This window comes from Solanum pennellii, chromosome 4, assembly GCF_001406875.1.
Source record: "Solanum pennellii chromosome 4, SPENNV200".
NCBI lineage: Eukaryota > Viridiplantae > Streptophyta > Magnoliopsida > Solanales > Solanaceae > Solanum > Solanum pennellii.
In genome coordinates this window covers 64,960,750-64,985,198 of record NC_028640.1, presented here as the reverse complement: position 1 = coordinate 64,985,198, position 24,449 = coordinate 64,960,750, and the positions used below count along the sequence as shown (strand labels likewise).

The window sequence follows — 24,449 nt, the reverse complement described above, 5'->3', positions numbered from 1 at the left end:
TAAACTTCTGTTAAGTTTAACACTAGGTCCACTAAAAAATAAATCCAAAAACTTTTTCCTTCTCCTTCAATCTCTACGTTTTCTATCAAAAGCTTTGATTCAAAGGGCTTGTGCTTGTGAAAGTGATGAAATTGATCCACAGTCAATATTTGTCATTTTGAAATTCATAAAAGGATTTAGTGAAGCTGAAATTATATTGGAAGTATTTGAAAAATGGACAGAAGATATACCCAAATTGTGAAATCTAAAAACCAAATGTTACCTTAATGTGGGGTTGATTCTTTGCCACCATTTCTTAATAAATATTCTTGGGAATGACAAAGAAAGTAAAGAGCATTTTCACGATAACTCTATTCTTACCATTATATCCGATGCACGTTTAAAATCATAGGTTTAATTTAACAGAATAATAATAATATATTCAATATAATTGGAGTTTGGAGAGGATAGATGTCTGCGGACTTAGCATCTTAGGAAGGTTGCTTCAGATTTCAAATTAACCCTCGGCTTAACGAAAAACAGTCCAATGCAATCCATAGAAAGAAGTAATGAAAGTACAAGAATCAACAAATCATAACAAACAACCAATAGCAGTAGAACAAAAACAACAACAAAACAATACGATAACCGTGAGGTATAAGGAATCAACAACATATAGTAAAAGAAATTGAAGAACAAGAACTAAGGAGCATAACAATATGTATGGACAACGAGATTGAAAGTGCAGTACTAACTTTTTACATACATCTGCCTCCAAGTACTGCTGCTATGATAGAGAATTTGGATTGTACAGAAGATATAGAAGCAGATCAAAAAGACAACCAAATCAACATTCATGACAAAATAGAAACAAGGAGATCATTAATAAGGATATGGAAATGATCTTCCAGGACCAAGAAAAGGAAATTTTGAAAGTTGTCGTTGCCAACAAACATTTTTCGTGCACTCTCAACCTAATCTGTAACTTAAACCCGCCAAAGAAAACAAATATCTAATGTGAATGTAAGAAGCGTTGGCTTGAGGACAATATAAAATGAAGTGACATAGTTCCTCGAATGATGATAACAGGAAACAGCCAAGTAGAATCAGCATTTGATCTGATATCCCCTGTTCCACAAGATATTGTGTTGCCAGATTTCCACTGGTGTATTCACTTGAACCATAACAAGGGACTCAATTTGAGTTTAGAAACACCATATGTTGACTGTTACAGCGTGTAGCAATAAAAACTGTCTTTGATCTTCACTCTGGTGTTTCTCATGATTATTGATGACTCAAAATACCTCAATGAACTTCCAGTGAAATGAAGATATTTAAGCTTTGCATGATAGTTTTTACTTTTACGGAGCAAGTTATAAAGACACTTCATCTAGCACTTCATCTAACAGATTTTGCTTGTATGTGGCCAAATTCTGCAGGAACCGATAATAGACTACATAAATTTCAACAACTCAACAAGGTTTCATGCAGCATATCAGATGTGCATATAGCAGAAGCGTGAAAAGCATTGATGATTCAGTAGTGTTGTGAAGGTATGATTGTTGAAAGTCCATCAACGACAATCAGAGATGGTGTACCACACCAACACCACACTTTTTCATAAAAAAAAAAATTAGATTCACACCGCAACTCTTTATAACTGAACCTGACCTGGCCCGCCTACCATCCCTAATTATTTTCACTTTGAACAGTTATCTCTAAACAACACAGAGACTCTAATTCCTAATTTTCTGCTTTTCTTTTGATAACTTTACAGAGGGAAAGATGGCTTTCTATCTTTTATGAAGAAATTTTTGCTACAACAGGTGGCAACTAGAGACATAAATGTTAAGGCAACATATCGCTACATATCACATCTCACCTGCAGTGATGTTTTTTTGCAATGCCTTTTCTCTGTCATTTTCTAAAACACCTTCACCATTTGCTATAATATTGTGAAGCAACAATTTAAATATGATTCTTTTGATAAGTGTAGAACAAGTATATTAAAGGTCATTTCACTTAACTAACTGCTCCATTTAATGCACAGAAGTCACATTTTGTAACTCCCTAGTATTACACCCTCCACTACTGCTATTGGGAAGGGGAGAAAAGCAGTGGCAATAGTGTTGCTAAAAGCTAACTTGAGGTACGCTTGTATACAGGTGCAGTATAGGCAAAGTGAAGTCGCTTAGGTGGCGCTTCAATACCTCTCATGATTCCATTAGTAGGACAGAGACTAAACATTTGAGAAAGTGATTGACAAGCTTTTTACTTCACATATTTCAGTTAATTGTATCAGTGTTACCAGAAGCAAAAAGGGTGAAAAAGCTCTAAGGTCCGTTCAAACTGCAAATAAAGTGTGGCCTTTAATGAAAAAAGGCGCAAAGGGAGAAGAAGTAGAAATATATATGTTTAGTCCAAGACTACTAATTTATTTGCATGAATGACAAATATATGAAGAAAGAAACATGAAAATAGTTACGATAAAGTGAAATATTGATTGACTAATTGTTTAGTGTCGTCTCTTTAGAAGAGGTCATCGGCAAGGAGAAGTATGTCTTAGAACCTTGATAACGACACTGAAGCGCACATAAAGAGAAGTGAAGCACTCCAATATGTTTTGAGCCTCGCTTCAGGGCTTTAGTGGCCTTTTCTTTTTCTTTTTATGATGATCATAGTGTCCAAAACAACTTTCACGCACCTCGACTAATTCCACAAGAGCCGTGTAACATCCATTGACAACAGGTACTAGGGAAATTTGTCCACCAAGGCTATAATAGATGAGAAGAATCACCTAGTGTGAACGTGAGACCTCAAGACTCTCAGCCACTTCATTGATCACTAGGCCACACGTTACCTTTGAGCTTTGAGCCTTCAGCAAATATTATCATTTTCTACTCTCTTTGTATTTGATAGCGATCGATAATATTGATTGTTAAACTACATTCTTTGCTTGAGAAACTCCTATTATAATTCAATTTTCATATTAAAAGGGCAGCCCGGTGCACTAAAGCTCCGCTACACGCGGGATGTCCAGGGAAGGGCTGGACCACAAGGGACTATTGTAATTACATTTAATTTAGCATTATGGTCAATTAAGATCATCTTGATCTTCTATTTAAACTTTTCATAAAGCTATTGTACCCGTGGCATCGTAAATGTGGCATAGGCTAATAACATAACATCAGCTTAAACTTTACTTTCTATCAACTTACTTGTTATTTTTTTTAGATTGACAATTGACATCTGAAGTACTTCAGCATACAGAATAAACAAGAGTTATCACCAACTATTTCCTATAGAATGACATACATTAATTAAGCAGGAAAAAAGATCTTACTTCTGTATAAGCATAAACTCCATTCTCCATAGATGCCAAGGGACTTCCTCTCCTGATGAATTGATTTTCTCTATATATGTAAAGCATTGGTACTCCGGTTGAGAGTTCTAAGTGGATGACCTGTTACCAAGGACCTATTCATAACCAACTAACATACATGCACTGAAAATGTGTGATACTAACAGGAAAATGACAATACTCATTACCTCCTCTGCAGTCAATTTATCGAGATACATTAGGATGGACCTCAATGAATTTGCATGAGCTACTACCATTACATTCTTTCCACTGGAAAGTTGGGGTTCAATCTGCAAGTAAATGCTCGGTAATGAGAGGTCAAGATATCAAGCCCTGCATCAATTGAAACAAGTCTCCTCTATATGCTTTTTACAAGTCACAGCAGCTTACTTGCTCTTTGAAATAGGTAACAGCTCTTCGCAAGCACATTTCCAAGCTCTCGCCGTTGGGTGGTCGAGCATCATAGCTTCGGCGCCATTTATAGACTTGCTCTTGTCCGCATCTTTCAGCTGTTTCTAGCTTATTAAACCCTTGAAGTTCCCCGTACCTATAAAATAAATAACATCCTACTGAATATGGGATGACATCATATTGGAATAGAAACAAAATGAGAACTGTTAAATTACATTCTTTCATTCAGTTGCCATGCTTTAATAACAGGAACAGACTGCATCTCGGTGCCTTCACTATAAATTTGACTCCATACTTTGGCTTGTTCAGTCTCATCGTGAACAATAATGGGCACCTGAAAGTTTAAGAAGGATAAGTGCTTATATACAGTGGCCTTTTCTTATATAAATTTGATATCTTCTGCACATTATATTGGTGACATACGAACAAAAGAGCATGCAATCTTTGGTATACCAACCTTTCTTGAACCTCATGGAAAGTTTTGATGTAATTTTGCAATAAAGACGCACTTATTATTTCCTGAATTGTTTATTTTGGATGCTAAAACCTATTTGACCGTCATTCATGTCTTACAACATGATATAAACATAGACAGGTAACACTAAGCCATAGCCCATAGATAAACGGATAACCAAAAAAGAGACTTTTCTATATAGGATAACATTATCCATGAAGCAGGAAGAACATTTCTTGCAACACAACAAACAGAAGGGCTTTGTTTATGAAGCTCGGGATAGTCTTATTTCACATTGCTAATTCATGCTGTGTCTATACTTTTAATTGATTTCCCCTTCAAGAAAAAATTAAACCTTCCTCATGAATTCTGATTTATGAATCATGAATATTAACATAAACCAGGCCAAATGATTGGAAATAATTAGCAAAGAAATGTAACAATTGATAAGGGGAACTTTCTCCAGAATGGTTCACCAAGAAAAGCACTAGTTTTGACATACGTATGACAAATCATAAGGGGATATGACATAGCATAAGAGCAGACAGCACGAGGACAGCTGTAATTGCTTCAACTGTACATGAAGTTATTCAAACTAAAGAGTAAATTCAAGAATATTTTAGTGCTACCCTAAGTCATTTCAAAGAAGTGCACTAGCTAGCAGGACCATGCTTCAAAAAGACAAGTTTTTTTGATGACCAAAATGCAGAAGTACCTTCTTGCAGTGGTGCTCTGTTAGGGCAAGCATGGCCGTCATCTGAGAACGAATCAATGCAGAGATGTAGACAACATCAATAGGTAAGTGTCTAATTCTCTTACCAGCTTCAATTGCTTCTTCTACTCCTTTACTGGTGAGTGGCACATCTACACAACCAGTGAACAGGTTCTTTTCGTTCCACATCGATTCTCCATGCCGTATTAAGATCAAGTATGATTCAGCTGCAGGGAACAAAGCCTTAAAAAAGGACAAGATCACAAACTAGAATCCAGATACAACAACGAATAACGAGTACACTCACTTTTTGATAGATGATAACAAGAATTACTGAGAAGGAGTGTACTCACGTACTGTTCTCCGCGAATCATTGGTACTTGACAATGAGGAAAAAATTGGCTTAATGGCACATAAAGATGACTCTGATGGATACTTCACACAGTTCACATACTGCCTCAAACTGCATCTCTCTTTTCTAAACACTGGTTTCATTTTAAGACTCCCAGATGAAGATGTGACCAGGAAGTCCCTAGCACCCTTGTTCGCAGTGAAGCAAATTGCTTGGTGATATACAGCCGCAACCATATTGAGTATGAAGTTATCCCAACTAAGCATCAGAAAAGAAAACAAAACGGAAACTGAATAGACATCTTCACAGTGTTCAGCTAAATTTCATAAACAAAGAAAAAGAACTGCATTTCATACATACCGATAGCTGATTCTCAGATGAGTTAATAGACTATTTTAAAAAGGGAAAACAAATTTGAATAAGTTTATGATCAACTAGTAACATTTCATGGATAGCTAACAATAAGCTTTTCAAAAAAAATAACTTTACACCAGAATTGTGTTATCATAAATCCTAACAAGCTGATCATACATATTCACATTCATGAAACTAAGAAAATAAATGGTATTCTGATGCATTAAAGCTCCTGCTATGAGTCCAAGGGCCTATTACATGGTACCTCAACATCAACTATAATCATTCCAAATCAAGAAAGTGCTCAAAGGGCACATGATGCTAGATGGAATAGACATTTCCTACTTAAGGGTATTAAGCAGAACCTTAAACATATGATTAAAATAATTCAAATATATAAAAGAGGAGAAAAAGATGGAATCTTGATTTTAAATGAGAGTTGACAAAAAGATGATCTTTACCTCTTTGTGATCAAACTTCACCTTTCAACAACTGTGTAATCAAATGAATGCAGACACAGAAGAAGGTCATACATGTGAACGCGGAGATCTCAAAGAATAGCTGCCGGAGGTCGTTGTCAGTTTGTCACAGTCAGATATGACGCCGTTTCCTACCTCAAGGGCTTTGTTCAAGTTGGGCTTCGATTAGGCCAATTTTTCACAAATATTTTTTTTTACTATAAAAATTTTGATTAACATTTTAAAATGTAATTTTTTATCATATTAATATGCAAAAAATTGTAATTTATAGTACTTTTCATATAGTTTTAGAACATCTAATTTTTTTGTTTAAAATATCGAATTAATGTGATCTAATTTACCTTTGAAAATTAATCAAATTGACTTTCGATAAACGCAACATGACAAACAATTCCGGACGGAGGGAGTACTTGATTAGCCGTTTGGATTGGCTTAAAAGAAACAGTTTTTTAGTCAAAAATAAAAAGTCAAAATGAAATGAGTTTTAAGTTAAAAAAATAAAACGAAAGGGAAGAATTACTCCCTACTTTATATTTTTGATTTATTTTAAGTTATTTGAATTTATTTTAAGTCATTTGTTACCTTTCCAAACACTTCCCAACTTATTTTAAGTTAATTTTTTGCTTACTTAAAATTATTTTTTATATTTATCAAACACTTTTAGAAATCAAAAACTTACTCTAAAGTAGGTTTGACCAACTTTTAGTCAAATCGAAACACCCTCTAATGCTAACAATGAAGTGAACCAATAATGAAAGAAGGAACTTTCAAAAACAGTCATGACTAAAAACATAATCCAGGCTTCTTATCTATCTATCGTTTGCTTAATTATGATTTCTAGATACATGCTATAAGAAGGAGAGAAGCGAGTAAGATTGTGAAGTCAAGCATTAACGAGGAGGGAACACAATTGGTCTAACTATATTGTGAATAGAACTGATCTGTATATAAAAAAACGAGCTACTAGAAGGAGGACATAGAAGAGCGAGATTGGGAAAGGGATAAGAGAAGCCAACGAGATTTGAGAGAGATACAATCGATTTGTATATCTGACTTGATAATCGTATCATGAATACAATTTATACAACTGATCTGTATCAATTAATACAATTGTTTAAAACTATTGTATTCAATTTGTTGAAGCAAATCAATTGTATTAGAGATATTAACGGATACAATTTGTATCATTATTGTAATTCGTAATAAAATGTATTTGTATTCACAAATTGCCTTGTGTATTGTATTTAGGTGTCACCATTTGTATTTGTATCATTGAGTGTTACCATTATATTCGTATTGCAGAGAGATAGAGAAGAATAGGCTAGAGAGAAGAGACGCGACTGGGAGAGCGAGGCAGAAGCAAGCGCGAGAGGACAGAGGAAGAGGGGCAAGAGACAAGAGAGAGGGCAAAAACAGAGGGGCGAGAGCCGAGAGAGAGCGGAGACAGCGCGTTAACATAACTATATTTATGAAGCAATAGTTGTGAATGATAATCCAAACTATAGTGGTGTATAGTAATACCATATGTTTATCGTACTACACAATTTTTCCTAATAAGAGGGCATCATGTGGTCTAGTGGATAGAGTTCCCCCCTTAAATCAAACATTTCAGTTTCAAGTCTTAGGGCCCGTTTGGATGGGCTTAATAAAAGCAGCTTTAAAAAAGTACTTTTGAAAGTGCTGAAACTTATTTTTAAAATAAGCAGTTATGCGTTTGGATAAAAGTGCTGAAGTTGCTATGCCAAACGTGAAAAGGGAAAATGGAAGAAAGAGATGTTAGGGTTATGTGGGTGATTTGGAGATGGTATAAAGATATTAAGGGCAAAAAGATAAAAATGTGGTCAACTTAAAACAGCTTATAAGCTAAAAAAATAAAAGCACCCCTACCCCAGCTTTTAACTTTTGGCTTAAAATAAGTTTTTTTTAACTTAAAATAAGTTATTTTGAGTATTGCCAAACAGCTAAATAAGTCAAAAACCAGCTTTTAAGTCAGTTTGACCAGCTTTTAAGCTGAGCCAAACAGGCTCTTAGACATGAATTTTTTTTTAAACAGAAAACACTATTTGATATGAATTTGAATTAATGAAAATTCAATGAGTACTAACAAATAAGAACCCAAAAACAAAAGGATGAATTATACTTGAACGATCGATCAAAATAATTACTAGCCAAATGTATTAAAAACTATAAATTATTTTGTATCAAAAATATAATTTACATGTATATAATATAATAATATATAAAAATGATTAAATATTATTTTGATCAACATAACTATATAATGTTAAAGGTAAATTGTATCTTTCCCTAACAAAAAATTTCAGTGCTGAATTTTTACCAAATTTTATCATGATACTCATACCAATTGGTATAATCTCCGTAAAGGACTTCAGAAATGATTTGAAATGCTACGAGTAAAATATGAAAAAACAAAAAAAATACCTATTGAAGAGAACATAGTTATTATTAGCTATATTTAAACATATCTATCAATTATCTAGGTCTCGTTAACAAGCTCAAGAGTAAAAAGGAAATGCATCTCCAAGTTGTCAATAGGACTTTTGCAGTACTTGAATGATACTAGTGCCTTTAAATAATTTTATAAAATGAAAGCAGCTGAAAATTTGCTTAGCTACACTGATACTGACTATATTGAAAATCTTCAAGACAAAAAAATATACCATATATGTTTTTATGTTGGGGTATATAGTTATTTTTTCATCTTCAAAAGAACAATCCGTTGTTACTATTTTTACTAGTGTGATGGAGTACATCACTTCAACATCATGTGCTTGTCAAGCTATTTGGCTACAGAATGTTATTTGAAGAACTTCCTTTAAAGTAGGAAAATCAATGCCATTTTATTGTGAAAGTACTTCAGCTTCAAAGAATCCAGTTGAATATAAACGAAATAAACATATAATGTGAAATATCACTTCTTTATGTGATCATACTAAGATGTTCATAAAACCCCTAAAATCAATGTCCTTCCCACAATACGTGATCAGCTTAGTGTTTGCAAATTACATTAAAAATTATTTTAGTTTAGAGGGAAGATTGACAACATAGTGTTTGTTGCACTTGTCTTAGAAGTCAATAAGCTATTTCCTGAGACTAGTAATCAGTTTTTAGATTCAGTTTTTTTTTTTTTAGAATAAACATGTTCTTTTATTTGCTAAATTTTCTAATTAAAACTCTTAAAACAACATACTTTGAAGAATCAACACAGAACACTTTCACTTGCATATTACTTTCATCTTATTGTTATTAATTTCTATCATTTTTAACTTCATGCCTCATGTGCAGGATAGAACAAATGTTGTATTATCTCTTTTGCTTGCTTGCTTCTTATAGGAGTTAACATTGTTTCCATTATGAATCCCACAAGTAATACCGTGTTACATATGAAAGTACTTAGACATCATTATGCTTTTTTATGAAGCAATATTAAGAACTATCCAAGCTCCAACAACTTAGTCCTTTATTATATTTAAAACAAACTTTAAGTATTAAGACTATGTCTATTGACTAGCAGCAAGAAAATGAACCAAGCCACAATTTAAGCATAAGTAATAATTTTAATGAGCCATTAAAATTTCCTCATATACTACTAAAAGGAAACATATAAGTTTGAAGCTGAACATCCAGAAAACAATAACAAAGAGAATAGAAGTATCAATTTTGATGCCTATAGCATCATATAATAATAAATGAACCCTAAACCCATCAAACAAAGATTCATAACAAATTATTTGTTGTTCTTGTTTCTTCAATATTGATCCTCAGTCAATTGGTATTGCTGGAGGATCTGAGTGCAGGCAGCAAGAGGCTCATTGGAGAGGAAACCCATGTTGTTAGCGTAACGAACATCAGAGGTCATACCATTGTTGCGGGTGAGAGCAACACGGGCACGATCACGACCAGCATTGGGGATGTTACATGATTTATCACCGCTCTCGACGAGCACAACATCACAGACATCATCACCACAGTCACGTTTAACTAAGATGTTGTATTCACCCTGTGAGTTTGTCACTCCATCAGTTGTGTATGTGATTTTGTTGGTCACCCTGTTTTTGCACTCAACTTTAACCTTAGATCCTGTTCATCATACCACAATTATTGTTAATCCTACAGTAAACTAGCAGCAAAAAAGGCGCAGATTTAAGATTTAAACTTCATATGAGTTCAATTTTTAAAACTGTTAGAAGTTATAGGTTCATATCTACCATTGCTCGCAATTTATTCCCCAAAATTTATGTTCGGCGTCAAAAGTAGTAGATTCATATGAACTCAATATCAGAAGGCTAAATCCGACTCAGGCAACAAAAAAACTGTTCACAGTACGACATGAAACAATCCAATTTGATGATAAACTACATCACTGTATTACTAAATCAGACAAGAAATGAACATTTCCTCACTTAAACACTATACAATACGATCTAGTAAATCTATAGAGTAGATCTGCAAATGGGTAGTCAAGAAATGGCAGAAATGAGAACAGATCTTGAAATATGAACAGTAGAAAATGCAGAATGAGGGGGTTTTTAGTGTTTACCAGCAAGATACTTAGTAGCAGGGGTCTCAAATCCACATCGGCAAGTATCACAATAACATTTACCCTTGACAAGGAAAGGGTTGGAATTGGCAGTAGCCAAAGAAACAGAGAGGAAGCAAAGAGCAACAAATACAACCAATCTTGCCATTTTCTGAAAGAAGAAATCTCAAACTCTCTCTACTTTTGCGTTGAAGGGAATAGATAGAAATGGAGACAGAGAGGAAAGTGGAATATAATGGGGTTAAGGCGTCGGTGGATTGGCTGGCAGACAGTAGTAAAGTCACATGGGAGCTTCGGGAATCAAGTGAATACTCCGTCCTAATTTATGTGCTACCTTTTATAGTTCGAGATTCAAATAAATTTATTTTTAATTATACTTTAAAAAATTTAAATTAATAAATTATCATGACTTATTCTACACATATTTTCAAACATATAAATTTTAATTATATGTTAAAAAATTTAAATTTACAAATTATTATGACTTATTCTACGCATATTTTCAAATAGATAAATTTTAATAATATCTTAATTAAACTTATATCGTTTCACTCTTAATCAACGAAAAATCTTACATTGTACAGAGGAAGTAATTAAGAAAGGTGGTATATACTAAGCGCGTCTTGCGGCAATATATTTCTTTTTTCCTCAACTGGCATTGCCAATCAAAGGTTCATTAATTTCGGTGCGTGGGTTCCATCTGCCCCTTTTCTCCTTACGCGGGAGATCTGTTAAATTTTTCAGTTACTTCTACTTTTTGCAATCGTCATTATCTATTAAATTGTTAAGAAAAAAAAAATTCAGTTCGTTAAAAATGATAATTTGACTAGATATATCAAAGTCTAATTCAAAACAGTTAATATATCAAGATTATCGATTGATTCGTTATAGAAAAATCTAAAATTATGAAAAATTGACAATTTAGTATAAAAAATATCAAAATCATTATTTAAACAACTAATTATTGATAGATTAATAAAAAAATATTCGAATTATTGAATTTTAATTCAAATTTGAAAAGTTCTACGCATTAATCATTACTACTAATCCATTTGTCCAACAAAATTAAGTAATAACATAATTAAAATTAATATTGAATTTTTAACACATCCTACGAAACAACATATTGTAATTTGTAAATGTTTATATTCCAATGTTGGAAACTTTTATTGCCAAGGATTTGTGTGTGAATTGAAAGAAGAAGTGAAATTGCTTTTACGTAACATTTTTTGCAATGAGTTTGTCAAAATAGGAAACAATAAGATCTAAGTGTTCCTCTTTCAAATTCTTAACGTATGATAAAAAAAAAAAAAGTTGTGGTGGTGGCCCGCCTAATTTATTTTTGTTCGTCTTTTACATTAATTTTCTTTTCTAATAATAGCGCTGCCAGATTAGGCGCTATAATCATTCAAAATTATGGCGCAAGATACCACTTTAATTTCACATAACGCCACATAATTGAAAGGAGGACTTTTTTTTTTTAAGTATAAAATCGTTTTTGTCAGGAGGTATAAGATTTTTCAATATGAATTTAATTTAAAAGGATTTAATTATAGATATTAACGTAAGAAAATAAAATAAAAGAAGATAAGGAGATTTCATAAATTGGATTGGTGTGTAGTTTATGGAATAAATTTAACAATTCCATTGCGTCTTTAATGAACTTTTTAGCTAGTCATTGTGGTTGTTCAGTCTTTGAATCGCAAACACAAAATTGTACAAGATTCTAATATATAAAAATTTTAAATCAAAATTTTTTTTAAAGAGCTTCAATATCTACTATATATACATAAAATAATCATGTAATAACAGTATAGTTTTTCTATATATAATTTGCTTTCCCTATTACCCTTCTTAACTTCCAATTCATATTAACACTAACTAATTGTAGTTGGTTCCAATTTACAATCCCATTTATATGCTTGACGCTATGGCATCCCTGAAGTTAATTAGCATCATCAAGAAAATATATACACTATGGTAAGCAAATTCATGAAATATCTTTAAACTAATATTGAATGAGAAAAATAACATAAACTAAAATCTCATGGATTCCCTTTACATAATTAAAGTCTTTCATTTAGTCAAAGTTTTACAAGTGGGAACAGTGTCGATGGATCTTATTAAACAGCTACATGTGCAATTGCTAACTTCATGCATCAGAAATCTAATTTACAATTTGTACCTAAGTTGTGCAGATCCAAAAGTGTGCAGTGGATTGTGGTTGACTTAAGCATTGAGGATTTAACTGATGAATTGACCCCCTAATTATTAAACATTATTCTAATTATTTTGATAAACTTTACATACTTGTGACTCCCCATGGACAAAACTATATATCGTACTATACACGGCTAAGTGAATGGTGATTGTTGTCACGCCCCAAACGGGGTGGAACGTGACTGCAGAGTGTCTACACACCCCTAGTTAAATAAGGTTGGGTCTGTGTATCGGTGGTAAATATAATGAAATTTATAATAGTTGTGTATTCAATACATAACTATATATGAACATGATACATACTAATTTGTGTTTCAATAAATTGAGGTTATGCATTAAAATTAATATTTGAAAACGATATATATTGCACATGGTAAAATTGTAATGTATTATAAAAATGATCTGAACGAATTATACATTAATTTAAGAATAAAAATTAATTAGATACATTAAAAGATCTACTGAAAGCAACAAAAAAATAAAATGTTATACATTAATTTAAGAAACAAAAATGACTAAATACATTAAAAAACTAAACACATATATATCTGATAAAAGACGAACAACAAAAAATCAAAAAAAAAAAGGCAATAATCTGATCTGCTGAAAGCAAAAACTGATGATGGAAAAAATTCTTCTACACTTCCTCTGTTGCTCTGTATCAACTTCCATGACTTTTATTTTCACTTTCACAATGGTGTCACCCATGGATCTCGACCCAAAGCTCTTATCAGAGCCACCAACAACTCGTCGACCTTTTCCTCTTTTTTTTAGGGATTTTTTTCACAATCGGTTTTGAAATTAAAGATGCATCCTTCACCAATTAAATTTGTAGAAGAAAAATCTAAAAAAAAATCAATATCGGATGAAGTGGAAAGAAAAAAATGGATGAAAAAGAACTACCTATTCAATAACTTGCAACTGATAAATCAGAAAGAGAAAAAATTTGAAATAGAGTGTGAAGATAATTGGTGATACCATAGAGTGATTTTAGGCGTGAAAAAAAGAAAAATAATCTTGGATTAGTAGTTTACAGTGATGTATCTGAAAAAGTGAAATATTATAGAAAAGAGTGATTTTTGTAATTTTTTGAAATGGTAGAAAATAATAGAAAATAGGATAAAAAAGAATGTGCTGTCAGGTGGTTTTTTTTTTAATACATTCAAGAATCTGGGAATCCAAGGTAAGTAATGAACGATAGATGAGTGATGAGTTTCAAATTTCTTCTCCCAATTTGTCGAAGATCCTTTAAATTTTGATTCAAATTTATCAAATAAGTCGAGAAGATGTGTTTTATCGAAATATATTTGTTTCGAAGAGTTTTCAACTTTTTAGAGTCACCACTTAATTTTTAAGAAAAATCAAGAAAACTTCTATTTTCAAAAGACTCAACAGAAAAATCAATTGAAAATAATTTTAAAAGGGATTCGGGATTCAATTTTATATTTTAGGAAGGTGTTTAAGGCACCTAAAATATCCGCTTAATACGGTTATCCGACAACTAACTTTGTATTTGGCTGAAATCACTTAATTTTGAAAATCACTTAGGAGGGTAAAGAATTAAAATATTATATCTAAGTGAGTTATTTGCAAAATTATTGGTTTTATGTTAATAAAACATTTGAGACGTTTGCGGGGAGTTTGGAGTTTTCTTAACTTAAAACTAACACATAAAGCAAGTAAATAAACAAGAAATAAGAGAGAGGGAAAGAGATTTGGATCCAAATCCGGGTTCTGTTCGCTTTGAACGGTTTTTGGACCCACATATTTTGGGCTTTTATCCCATTTTTGTTTTGGGCCTTTGACCCAAAATTTTCCCCTATCCTAAATCTAGCAAAATAATAAGGGAAATTTTTTAAAATGTCAATATTTTAGTATTTAATAGGGTATAGTGTCAACACTTTCAATATTTAGTGATAGTGTCAAAATTTTACCTTATTATGTATGTTAATTATATTTTAATTATTTTGTTTAATTAAAAAGAATACAGAATTTATATAACAAACAGGAGCTATTTAGGGGAGAAAAAATTTATAAAAAGTAACACATGCTTAAAACTCTCAACACGAGTTACAACTTATACAAAACTGAACGATAAATTTGTCTATTATTCATGATGTTCATCAATTACAAAAAAATTCTTGCGAGGTTTATGTTTTGAAAAATAATCTGGGTAAAAGCTTTTTGAAAAATAAACAGGATAGAAAAATCGAAAGTCAGTTAATTAATCCTTATGTTTTTGTATTTGATTGTGATTTGATGCGATTTTGCTTGTATAATTATTAATCATATGTATTTGCGTTCTGCATTTTTATGCATTTTGATCAATGCAATTATCATTATTTAATTTACTGAATACGTATCAATGTGAGAAAAAAAAACAGATATGATTACTAATATGTGGTACATTGACATAACTATCACAAAAAAAAAAACAGAACACAAAATACATTTAGATGTATTAAATATAATATACAATTCCAAGTCTATAGATACAAAAATACAGTATACCTATGAAATATAAAAATATATACTGACTAAAACAGTATCAAAATTCAATATATACTTCCAAATTTATGAATACAAAAAACATTAAAATTATGAAATACAAAAATAAATACTAACTGTGGTACATTGACATAACTATCACAAAGAAAAAACAGAAATACAAAATGAATTAAATATATGAAATACAATTCCAAATCTATGGATACAAAATACAATAAATATATGAAATACAATTCCAAATCTATGGATACAAAATACAATAAATATATGAAATACAATTCCAAATCTATGGATACAAAATACAATAAATATATGAAATACAATTCCAAATCTATGGATACAAAATACAATAAATATATGAAATACAATTCCAAATCTATGGATACAAAATACAATAAATATATGAAATACAATTCCAAATCTATGGATACAAAATACAATAAATATATGAAATACAATTCCAAATCTATGGATACAAAATACAATAAATATATGAAATACAATTCCAAATCTATGGATACAAAATACAATAAATATATGAAATACAATTCCAAATCTATGGATACAAAATACAATAAATATATGAAATACAATTCCAAATCTATGGATACAAAATACAATAAATATATGAAATACAATTCCAAATCTATGGATACAAAATACAATAAATATATGAAATACAATTCCAAATCTATGGATACAAAATACAATAAATATATGAAATACAATTCCAAATCTATGGATACAAAATACAATAAATATATGAAATACAATTCCAAATCTATGGATACAAAATACAATAAATATATGAAATACAATTCCAAATCTATGGATACAAAATACAATAAATATATGAAATACAATTCCAAATCTATGGATACAAAATACAATAAATATATGAAATACAATTCCAAATCTATGGATACAAAATACAATAAATATATGAAATACAATTCCAAATCTATGGATACAAAATACAATAAATATATGAAATACAATTCCAAATCTATGGATACAAAATACAATAAATATATGAAATACAATTCCAAATCTATGGATACAAAATACAATAAATATATGAAATACAATTCCAAATCTATGGATACAAAATACAATAAATATATGAAATACAATTCCAAATCTATGGATACAAAATACAATAAATATATGAAATACAATTCCAAATCTATGGATACAAAATACAATAAATATATGAAATACAATTCCAAATCTATGGATACAAAATACAATAAATATATGAAATACAATTCCAAATCTATGGATACAAAATACAATAAATATATGAAATACAATTCCAAATCTATGGATACAAAATACAATAAATATATGAAATACAATTCCAAATCTATGGATACAAAATACAATAAATATATGAAATACAATTCCAAATCTATGGATACAAAATACAATAAATATATGAAATACAATTCCAAATCTATGGATACAAAATACAATAAATATATGAAATACAATTCCAAATCTATGGATACAAAATACAATAAATATATGAAATACAATTCCAAATCTATGGATACAAAATACAATAAATATATGAAATACAATTCCAAATCTATGGATACAAAATACAATAAATATATGAAATACAATTCCAAATCTATGGATACAAAATACAATAAATATATGAAATACAATTCCAAATCTATGGATACAAAATACAATAAATATATGAAATACAATTCCAAATCTATGGATACAAAATACAATAAATATATGAAATACAATTCCAAATCTATGGATACAAAATACAATAAATATATGAAATACAATTCCAAATCTATGGATACAAAATACAATAAATATATGAAATACAATTCCAAATCTATGGATACAAAATACAATAAATATATGAAATACAATTCCAAATCTATGGATACAAAATACAATAAATATATGAAATACAATTCCAAATCTATGGATACAAAATACAATAAATATATGAAATACAATTCCAAATCTATGGATACAAAATACAATAAATATATGAAATACAATTCCAAATCTATGGATACAAAATACAATAAAACTATTAAATACAAAAATAAATACTAACTGTGGTACATTGACATAACTATCACAAAGAAAAAACAGAAATACAAAATGAATTAAATATATGAAATACAATTCCAAATCTATGGATACAAAATACAATAAAACTATTAAATACAAAAATACATACTGACTAAAACAACAATAAAATTCAATATACACTTCCAAATCTATGAATACAAAAAACATTAAAACTATGAAATACCAAAATAAATAATAACTACAACAGAATGAAAATTCCATATACACTTACAAATCTATTCGATAATAGTAAATACACAATCAAACTCATAAAATGTGTTACATTGACATAACTTACACACAAAAAAAAAATAGAACACAAAATACAATAAATATATGAAATACAAAAATACATGCTAACTATAACAGTGAATATAAAAAACATTAAAACTATGAAAATACAAAAACAAATAATAACCATAACAGAATGAAAATTACATATACACTTACAAATCTATTCTAAATACACAATCAAACTCATAAAATGTGTTACATTGACATAACTAACACACACAAAAAAAAAAACAGAACACAAAATACAATAAGTATATGAAATACAAAAATAAATACTAACTATAACATAATAAAAATTCCATATACACTTCCAAATGCATTGTAACATGTATTTTTTTGAATCTTGAAAATTACTAAACAAAATAAACTAAACATGCAAGACACAGAACATGCAAATAAAAATACATCTTCTCCAACTTAGAGAGAAATTTTATAGCTAAATAAAAAAAAAATCATGTTGATTCTTCTTAGCGAGAAATTTTAAAAAAATTCAATTATCTAGAAGCGTTTTAGCGATAAATTAGCTTGAGATTGCTAAGAAATTGTATAGCTAATTCTATATTTTTTTGTAGGGTATATTATACGTTGTATTTATTTGACTAATTCTTATATTGTTTATATTTTGATTTCTCTTAAAATATTGATTTCACAACTTCTGTTAAGACATTTTGAATCGTGGATTTCAAATACTATTTACAATGATTATAAAATCGTTGAAATACATCTCAAGAATAATACGACCTACAAGATCTCATTGAAGTTATTTCAACACAATTACAAATCAATTGTACTCATAAAAGTATAGAGATTTGATACACAATGGAAGATAATTCTACTCTAATGGAGATTCGGAATGAAATAGGAATGTGATTGTTTATAAAATTAAAACGAAGTAAATCTAATTTTGAGTTGTATTCATTATGAATAATGACTATAAAGCAAAATGTTTTACGGTGATAAAAGTAGCTTTATGACCATGTTGCTGTGATACTGGTTAGCTTCTCATATATTTTTTGTTAATTGATATAATTACGTGATATTAGTGAAGAATAAATCATAATTACGTGATGATTTACGAAATTTACCCCTAATTTCAATGTATACCATCTCAAAGGTTCTCACCTTTGGGAGTTTTTGCAAACTTTTTGCAAAAAAGTAAGATTTCTCAATCCACAAACGTCTTTTAAAAGCTACGCAATGAATAGGTTGCAATTATACAAGTTATCACGACTAAGAAATATTGGATTAATTTATTTTATAGATTTAATTTTGCAGTCTTCTTACAAATTTATGTCATTTTATAAGAGATTTTGAATATTTTGTTTTCTTGTATTTAGTTAACAGAAAATAGTCATATTTGCTTAATACTTTTAGAAAAGGGTTACATTTATCCTTAGTTATATATGTATTTTTGACATATTTTCCTTGTCAGCCAACTTTGAGCACATATTTATTCTTAGTTAGTTAAGTTCAGTGGCGTAGTCAGAAGTTTCATGAAGGGTGTCCAAAAATTGCATAGTAAAAACAATAATTTGACGATGGGCGCACTAAAATTTTGAAATCGAACTATGTAACATTAACAATTAATTTTTCTAATGAAAAAATATACTAAATTTTTTAAAATAAAACCACGTAAGATTTAACTTGAATTTTCATGTTTATTTAAATAGGAAGTGAACGGGAAAAAAAAAAGAGAAACAGAAAATTTAGTTTATGATGAAATCAGTTTTATACTTCAAGATTTCACCAACCTTTGGCGACTTAACAACAAGATATGAAAAATAAAGAGTAAAATCAAATGAGTTTTTAATAAAAAGAATTTAGAGCCCTTTTCACTTTTAGTAGCGGTACAGAAAAAAAATTAGAATTTCCTAATTAGATTTAAATTAAATAATTATTTTTAAATTTTATTTAAAATTTTATTGAAAAAAATAACTAAAATTTAAATATGAGTTTTGAATTGTTAGGAAAAGAACATATTTATTAACTATAATTAGGTTTCTAATTAATATTATTCATAGATAATACTTATTTTGAATTATTCAAAAAAGGAGATTCAAACCTGTGCATGCGCGCATCTTGCAATACGTTGACCCAAGATACCGTTAGGCTAGGAGACTTTAGTGTGTCTAAGGGTATCTAAAATGTGTTATTTAATCATTTAAGGTGTAATTTTATTTATATATGCGATGTAATTTTCCGACGAACGTTGTCCAATTGGACTGGGTATAGTGTACCTCCGCCCCTGGTTAAGTCACCACTTTTATTATTCTACGTAGGTGTGTGCATTCGATTTTCCGATTAGTTTTAAACTATTTGGTTTGGATTTCCGATTTTTGATTTTGAAGAAGTGTAACTCAATCCAAACCAAAATAAATTTGGTTTGGTTTGGTTTGGTTTTTCTCTTTTTGGTTTGAGTTTTTTCGATTTGGTTAATCAGTTATGTCAATAATTAGAGACATAACAAAGTTATTTGCAATTTTAAAAAAATTATATATATAATATTATATTTCTTAAATATACTTTTTAGTATGAATCACAAATAAAACGTAAAACATAATATTTAAAAGTATATCAGTTATAGATGTCCAAACATAAAAAAAATAAACTAAGTCATAATGGAAATAACTAAAAAGGGACAAAAGTGATGAACTCCAACTTAATTCTAACCATATATATATATATATATATATATATATATATATATATATATAATACGGATTTTTCAGTTTTTCGATTTTTATTTTTCTGAATCCGAAATCTAACCAAAAAAACCAAACAAAATAAATTATAAATCCAAAATCAAACGAAGAATCCAAAAAATCAATCCAAATTAAAATTCGGTTTTATTTGATTTGATTTTTCGATTTAATTCAGATAGTACACACCCCTAATTTTATACGGCGTTTACATGGATATATTTTTAATATAATTAAAATTTTACTTCCTATACCCAACCTGCCTAACTAAAATTCAACCCACCCAACTTGAAAATTCATTCAACCCAACTCTAAAACCTATAATCTCGTATCACTTTATCCATCAAAACATATACAGAAAGAAAATGATAGACTATGGGTATAATATTTATTTACATAGTATAATCTTAACCTTAAAAGTTTAAATAAAACACACGTTTCTTATTTAAATATGCACTTGACGAAATGAAAGTAAGGGATAATAAAGGGGAGCCAAATCCTAAATGGATGAAACAACTGAAATTTGCTTACTAATGGTGAGAGATATGTCACACGGAGCAAGCTAGTACTACCTCAAGTACAAGATAGTTTTCCTCTTTGGTTCAACTGTAGAGGAAAATTCCTTTAATTAACATGATCTTTTTGGTGAGACAAATTGTTTTTTATTTTTTGTAAAACAACAAAATAAATTTGCCTCTAATAAATAAAACTTTGGTTGTGCAAACATCGGTTGTGTTATAAGTGGGATTGCTCTATTTTTTAATCAGAAATTTCAGGTTCGAGCTTTCGGTATCGAAAAAATCATGTTAGGACCCTGCAATGCGCAGTCCGAAATTATCTCGAACTCCACCGCAAACTGAACATCCGAATGTGAAACAAAAAAAAACTTAGGTTGTTAGATTTTGAATAACAAATCCTACATTTTGATCTTACTTCCTTAGTTATCCTGAATAATTTTAATGAGTTTTAGTAACCCTACCAAAAGAAGGAGTTACAACCTAAGCATAAAACAATACTTTTATAACTAGATCCAACTAAAAGCCCCAAAGAAAAGCTTTTGGTGATCTGAAAGATCAGAAAAAAGGTCACTTTTTGGAGTGTTTAGAAGAAGACTTTTTCCTTGGGATGCATTTTCCTTTTACAGCCTTCAATTCCTCCTTTTCTTCTTCTTCTTCTTCTGTTGCTACTTCTCTTAGCCCTGCCTTTGAGCTCCTACATATTAAATCACATCCAAATATTAAAGCCTGATCACAAGTACTTTTCTTCAACTTAGACATACCTTTTTCACCTCAAATAAGAAAGTTGAGACAAACTTTTACCAATGTAGTAACAAGTTTTTAAAACTATTTTAGTAAAATGAATGGCCTTACATTCACAAAATAGTAACCCATCTACTCCTTGCATAGTCACGGGACTTTTATCTTTTCCTTGCCATTTTAAATTATTAATTAACAAACCAAACCTCAGTTTAACTGACCTCTCTTCGTTATAGGAAGAAGATTTCTTCAATTGTGAATCGAGTTGAGCTGTTCTCTCCTCCGTCGTCATTGATTCGACAATGCTCCCACTGAAATACTCTTTCTCCTCCGATTGCAAATTCCCAAATCGTGGATTCTCCGACATGTATTTTATCTCTTCCACCTCATTCATTTCCTTCGCCACCTTGCACAATACTCCTTTATGGAAACTAGCACAGCTACTACTGCTCTTCCTCGCACCCACCACCGTGCACGGCGGCGGAGGTGGTGGTTGCTGCTTCGCAATGTGCGGCGGACTCTTCCCTCTAAACGACACAGATCCGCCACAGGAGATGAGTTGGAAGAGGACCGAGTTACGACTCAGTAATGACTCGGTACCCACCGGGTCACCGTCTTCGAACCTTTTGGAAGTGTTGATGATTTCAGTGGTGCTATGAATTGGTTTGTCTGAGAGCGAAGAGGAAGTTGTTGAAGGAGGAGATAACGAGTTTGTGTGAGTGAACTCCGTAGAATTATTCTTCCGATTTAACTCATCACTACAAATTACACCTCTTGAGCAACTGAAATTGGGTGTGGTTGAGAATTTCTCTTCAAATAATTCTTCATCCAAGTAATTGTCGTTGTTCTCAACACTTTCTGGCTCATCTGAATGTCGTTTTGGGACTTCAGATTTGCGTCTTGACTCTTGAACTTGTTGGCCGTTTCTCATCAACTGTGGACTCTGTGATATATGAATTTGTTGAAATTTTTCTGAAATAAAAAATTTAGAAAATGTCAAAACATCAAAACTCATTTTGAAACTAAAAGATATTTTAATCCTACCTGTGGAACCTTCAATAATTTCAGATCCTTTAAGAACATACTCAGCTCCTTCAGAAGGGCAGATGAAATCATTTTCAGCCAAGTCATTCCACACATATCCATTCTTGTAGCTCCTACAAAAATTAGTACCATTTTATCGTATTGCTCTCATAAAATTTCCAACCAAAGGAACAAACAAATTAATATTACTAGCAGTGAAGTGTTAAGATTAAAGATATTGTTTGATTACATTAAAAATAATTTTGGTTAGTTATTAAATATGAAACATAAGGAGCCATTTGGTCATGAAAATAATAAGTCTCATTTTATATGAGTTGATTTGACTTATCCTCTTATCAATTTAATTGTTACTTATTATAATATAAATGTGTTAATTTTTCAGGCAAACTAATAAGATAAAAGTAAGTCATGCGGACTGAATTGAGACCCAAAAAAAGTACTTTGTTATTATCCAAAATAGTTTCCCACTTTATTTCAAATTTAGTGTTTGGTTAATAGATTTTCAAATTCAATTTGGGGTTTCATTCCAAACTTTAGAAAAAGAAATGCTTCAAAACCTGTTTCAACTACATCTTCATTAATTCCAAATAAGAAGTCTTCTTTCTCCTTGGTAAGAAGTACAAACATCCACCTTCAACTACATTAAAAATTCAAACAAAAGAAAGAAAATTTGAAATCTATGACCAAATCTAAAACCTACACTTACTTCGATAAGTTTTTCAAGTCACTTATTTTCAATTAATACAAACACAACTTGTAACTTGCAATAAATTAAATTAAAATTGACACTCAATCATGTCACTTAGCCTTGTAAATTTCAGCCTAGGTAAAATATTGGTTCCATACTAAAATGTTAAAAATGAAAAAAAAAACATGGACATTTACACACATACCTTTTACAAGACCAAGAATATAGTGAAGGCATGCCTCTGCCTCTCAACACAGTAAGTCTATCAATAACATCTGTTCCCAAAACAATAACAAAAAAATGCACTTCCACATTAATTTCAATTCACAGCACAAACAAAAAAGAAAAGTAAAAAATTTACACCTTTTAATCTAAGATGTTGATGAGCAAGATGAGTAACTTCAATATAATGAGGGTGTTCAAGTTGTCCATTTCTTGATAAATAATAGACAACTTGAACTTTTTTAAAACTTGCTCTCATTAATACTACTCTGTTGCTCTGTGATTTCCCTCTTTCTGGACTATTTTCTCTGCATATTCTTCTTCCATCACCAATAACCTCCATATTCATTCTCTCTCTTTTCTATTTGAGTTGTGATGTTGTAAAAGCACCTACTTATATGGAGAGACAAAAGAAGTTAATCAGAAATATAAAAGCAAAGAAAAAATTTATTCACTGTATTTTCTACTGTCATTACTATCACTTTTAGTTGCTCGCAAAAAATAATATATGAATATTTATTATTTATTTTTAAAATATAAATTTTATATATTTTCTTTTATTTTGTATCAACTTAAATTAATTCATGTAAAATAAAAAATAAAAATAATATTATATTATTAATAGATCCTAGTTAAGAGGGAGAGAATTTATGGGTTCATTAGTCATCATCACCTTTTTAATTCTCCTGCCTTTTTGACTTTTAACCCTGCTCTTCTTTTAAAATTGGGCAAACCTCCGGTCAATT

The 24,449-nt window shown here is 30.2% G+C and overlaps 3 protein-coding genes across 9 annotated transcripts; all 3 read right to left on the bottom strand.

Moving 5' to 3' along the window:
* Window positions 1-667: 667 nt before the first annotated feature.
* LOC107016295 (2,3-bisphosphoglycerate-dependent phosphoglycerate mutase-like) lies at window positions 668-6,255 on the bottom strand. Of its 7 annotated transcripts, none has more exons than XM_015216789.2 (8): window positions 6,085-6,255; window positions 5,225-5,527; window positions 4,921-5,144; window positions 3,967-4,085; window positions 3,731-3,887; window positions 3,529-3,630; window positions 3,323-3,442; window positions 668-1,412 (listed from the first exon to the last, which is right to left on the bottom strand). In XM_015216789.2, the coding sequence occupies exons 2-8, from the start codon at window positions 5,289-5,291 to the stop codon at window positions 1,353-1,355; spliced, it is 849 nt and encodes a 282-aa protein (XP_015072275.1). In that variant the 5' UTR covers window positions 5,292-5,527; window positions 6,085-6,255; the 3' UTR covers window positions 668-1,352. The 7 variants fall into 7 exon arrangements, with proteins under 7 accessions (XP_015072275.1, XP_027771976.1, XP_015072274.1 ...); XM_027916175.1 differs by having other exon boundaries at window positions 4,921-5,160; window positions 5,271-5,527; XM_015216788.2 differs by having other exon boundaries at window positions 5,271-5,527.
* Window positions 6,256-9,641: 3,386 nt separating this feature from the next.
* Window positions 9,642-10,937, bottom strand: LOC107018113 (pollen-specific protein C13). The gene is made up of 2 exons (XM_015218497.2): window positions 10,664-10,937; window positions 9,642-10,203 (listed from the first exon to the last, which is right to left on the bottom strand). Exons 1-2 carry the CDS (start codon window positions 10,809-10,811, stop codon window positions 9,872-9,874), a joined length of 480 nt encoding a protein of 159 aa, XP_015073983.1. The 5' UTR covers window positions 10,812-10,937; the 3' UTR covers window positions 9,642-9,871.
* Window positions 10,938-21,283: 10,346 nt separating this feature from the next.
* On the bottom strand, window positions 21,284-24,115 carry LOC107017224 (protein UPSTREAM OF FLC). The gene is made up of 5 exons (XM_015217494.2): window positions 23,845-24,115; window positions 23,687-23,756; window positions 22,794-22,906; window positions 21,971-22,721; window positions 21,284-21,705 (listed from the first exon to the last, which is right to left on the bottom strand). The coding sequence occupies exons 1-5, from the start codon at window positions 24,050-24,052 to the stop codon at window positions 21,579-21,581; spliced, it is 1,269 nt and encodes a 422-aa protein (XP_015072980.1). The 5' UTR covers window positions 24,053-24,115; the 3' UTR covers window positions 21,284-21,578.
* Between the last annotated feature and the right edge of the window lie 334 nt (window positions 24,116-24,449).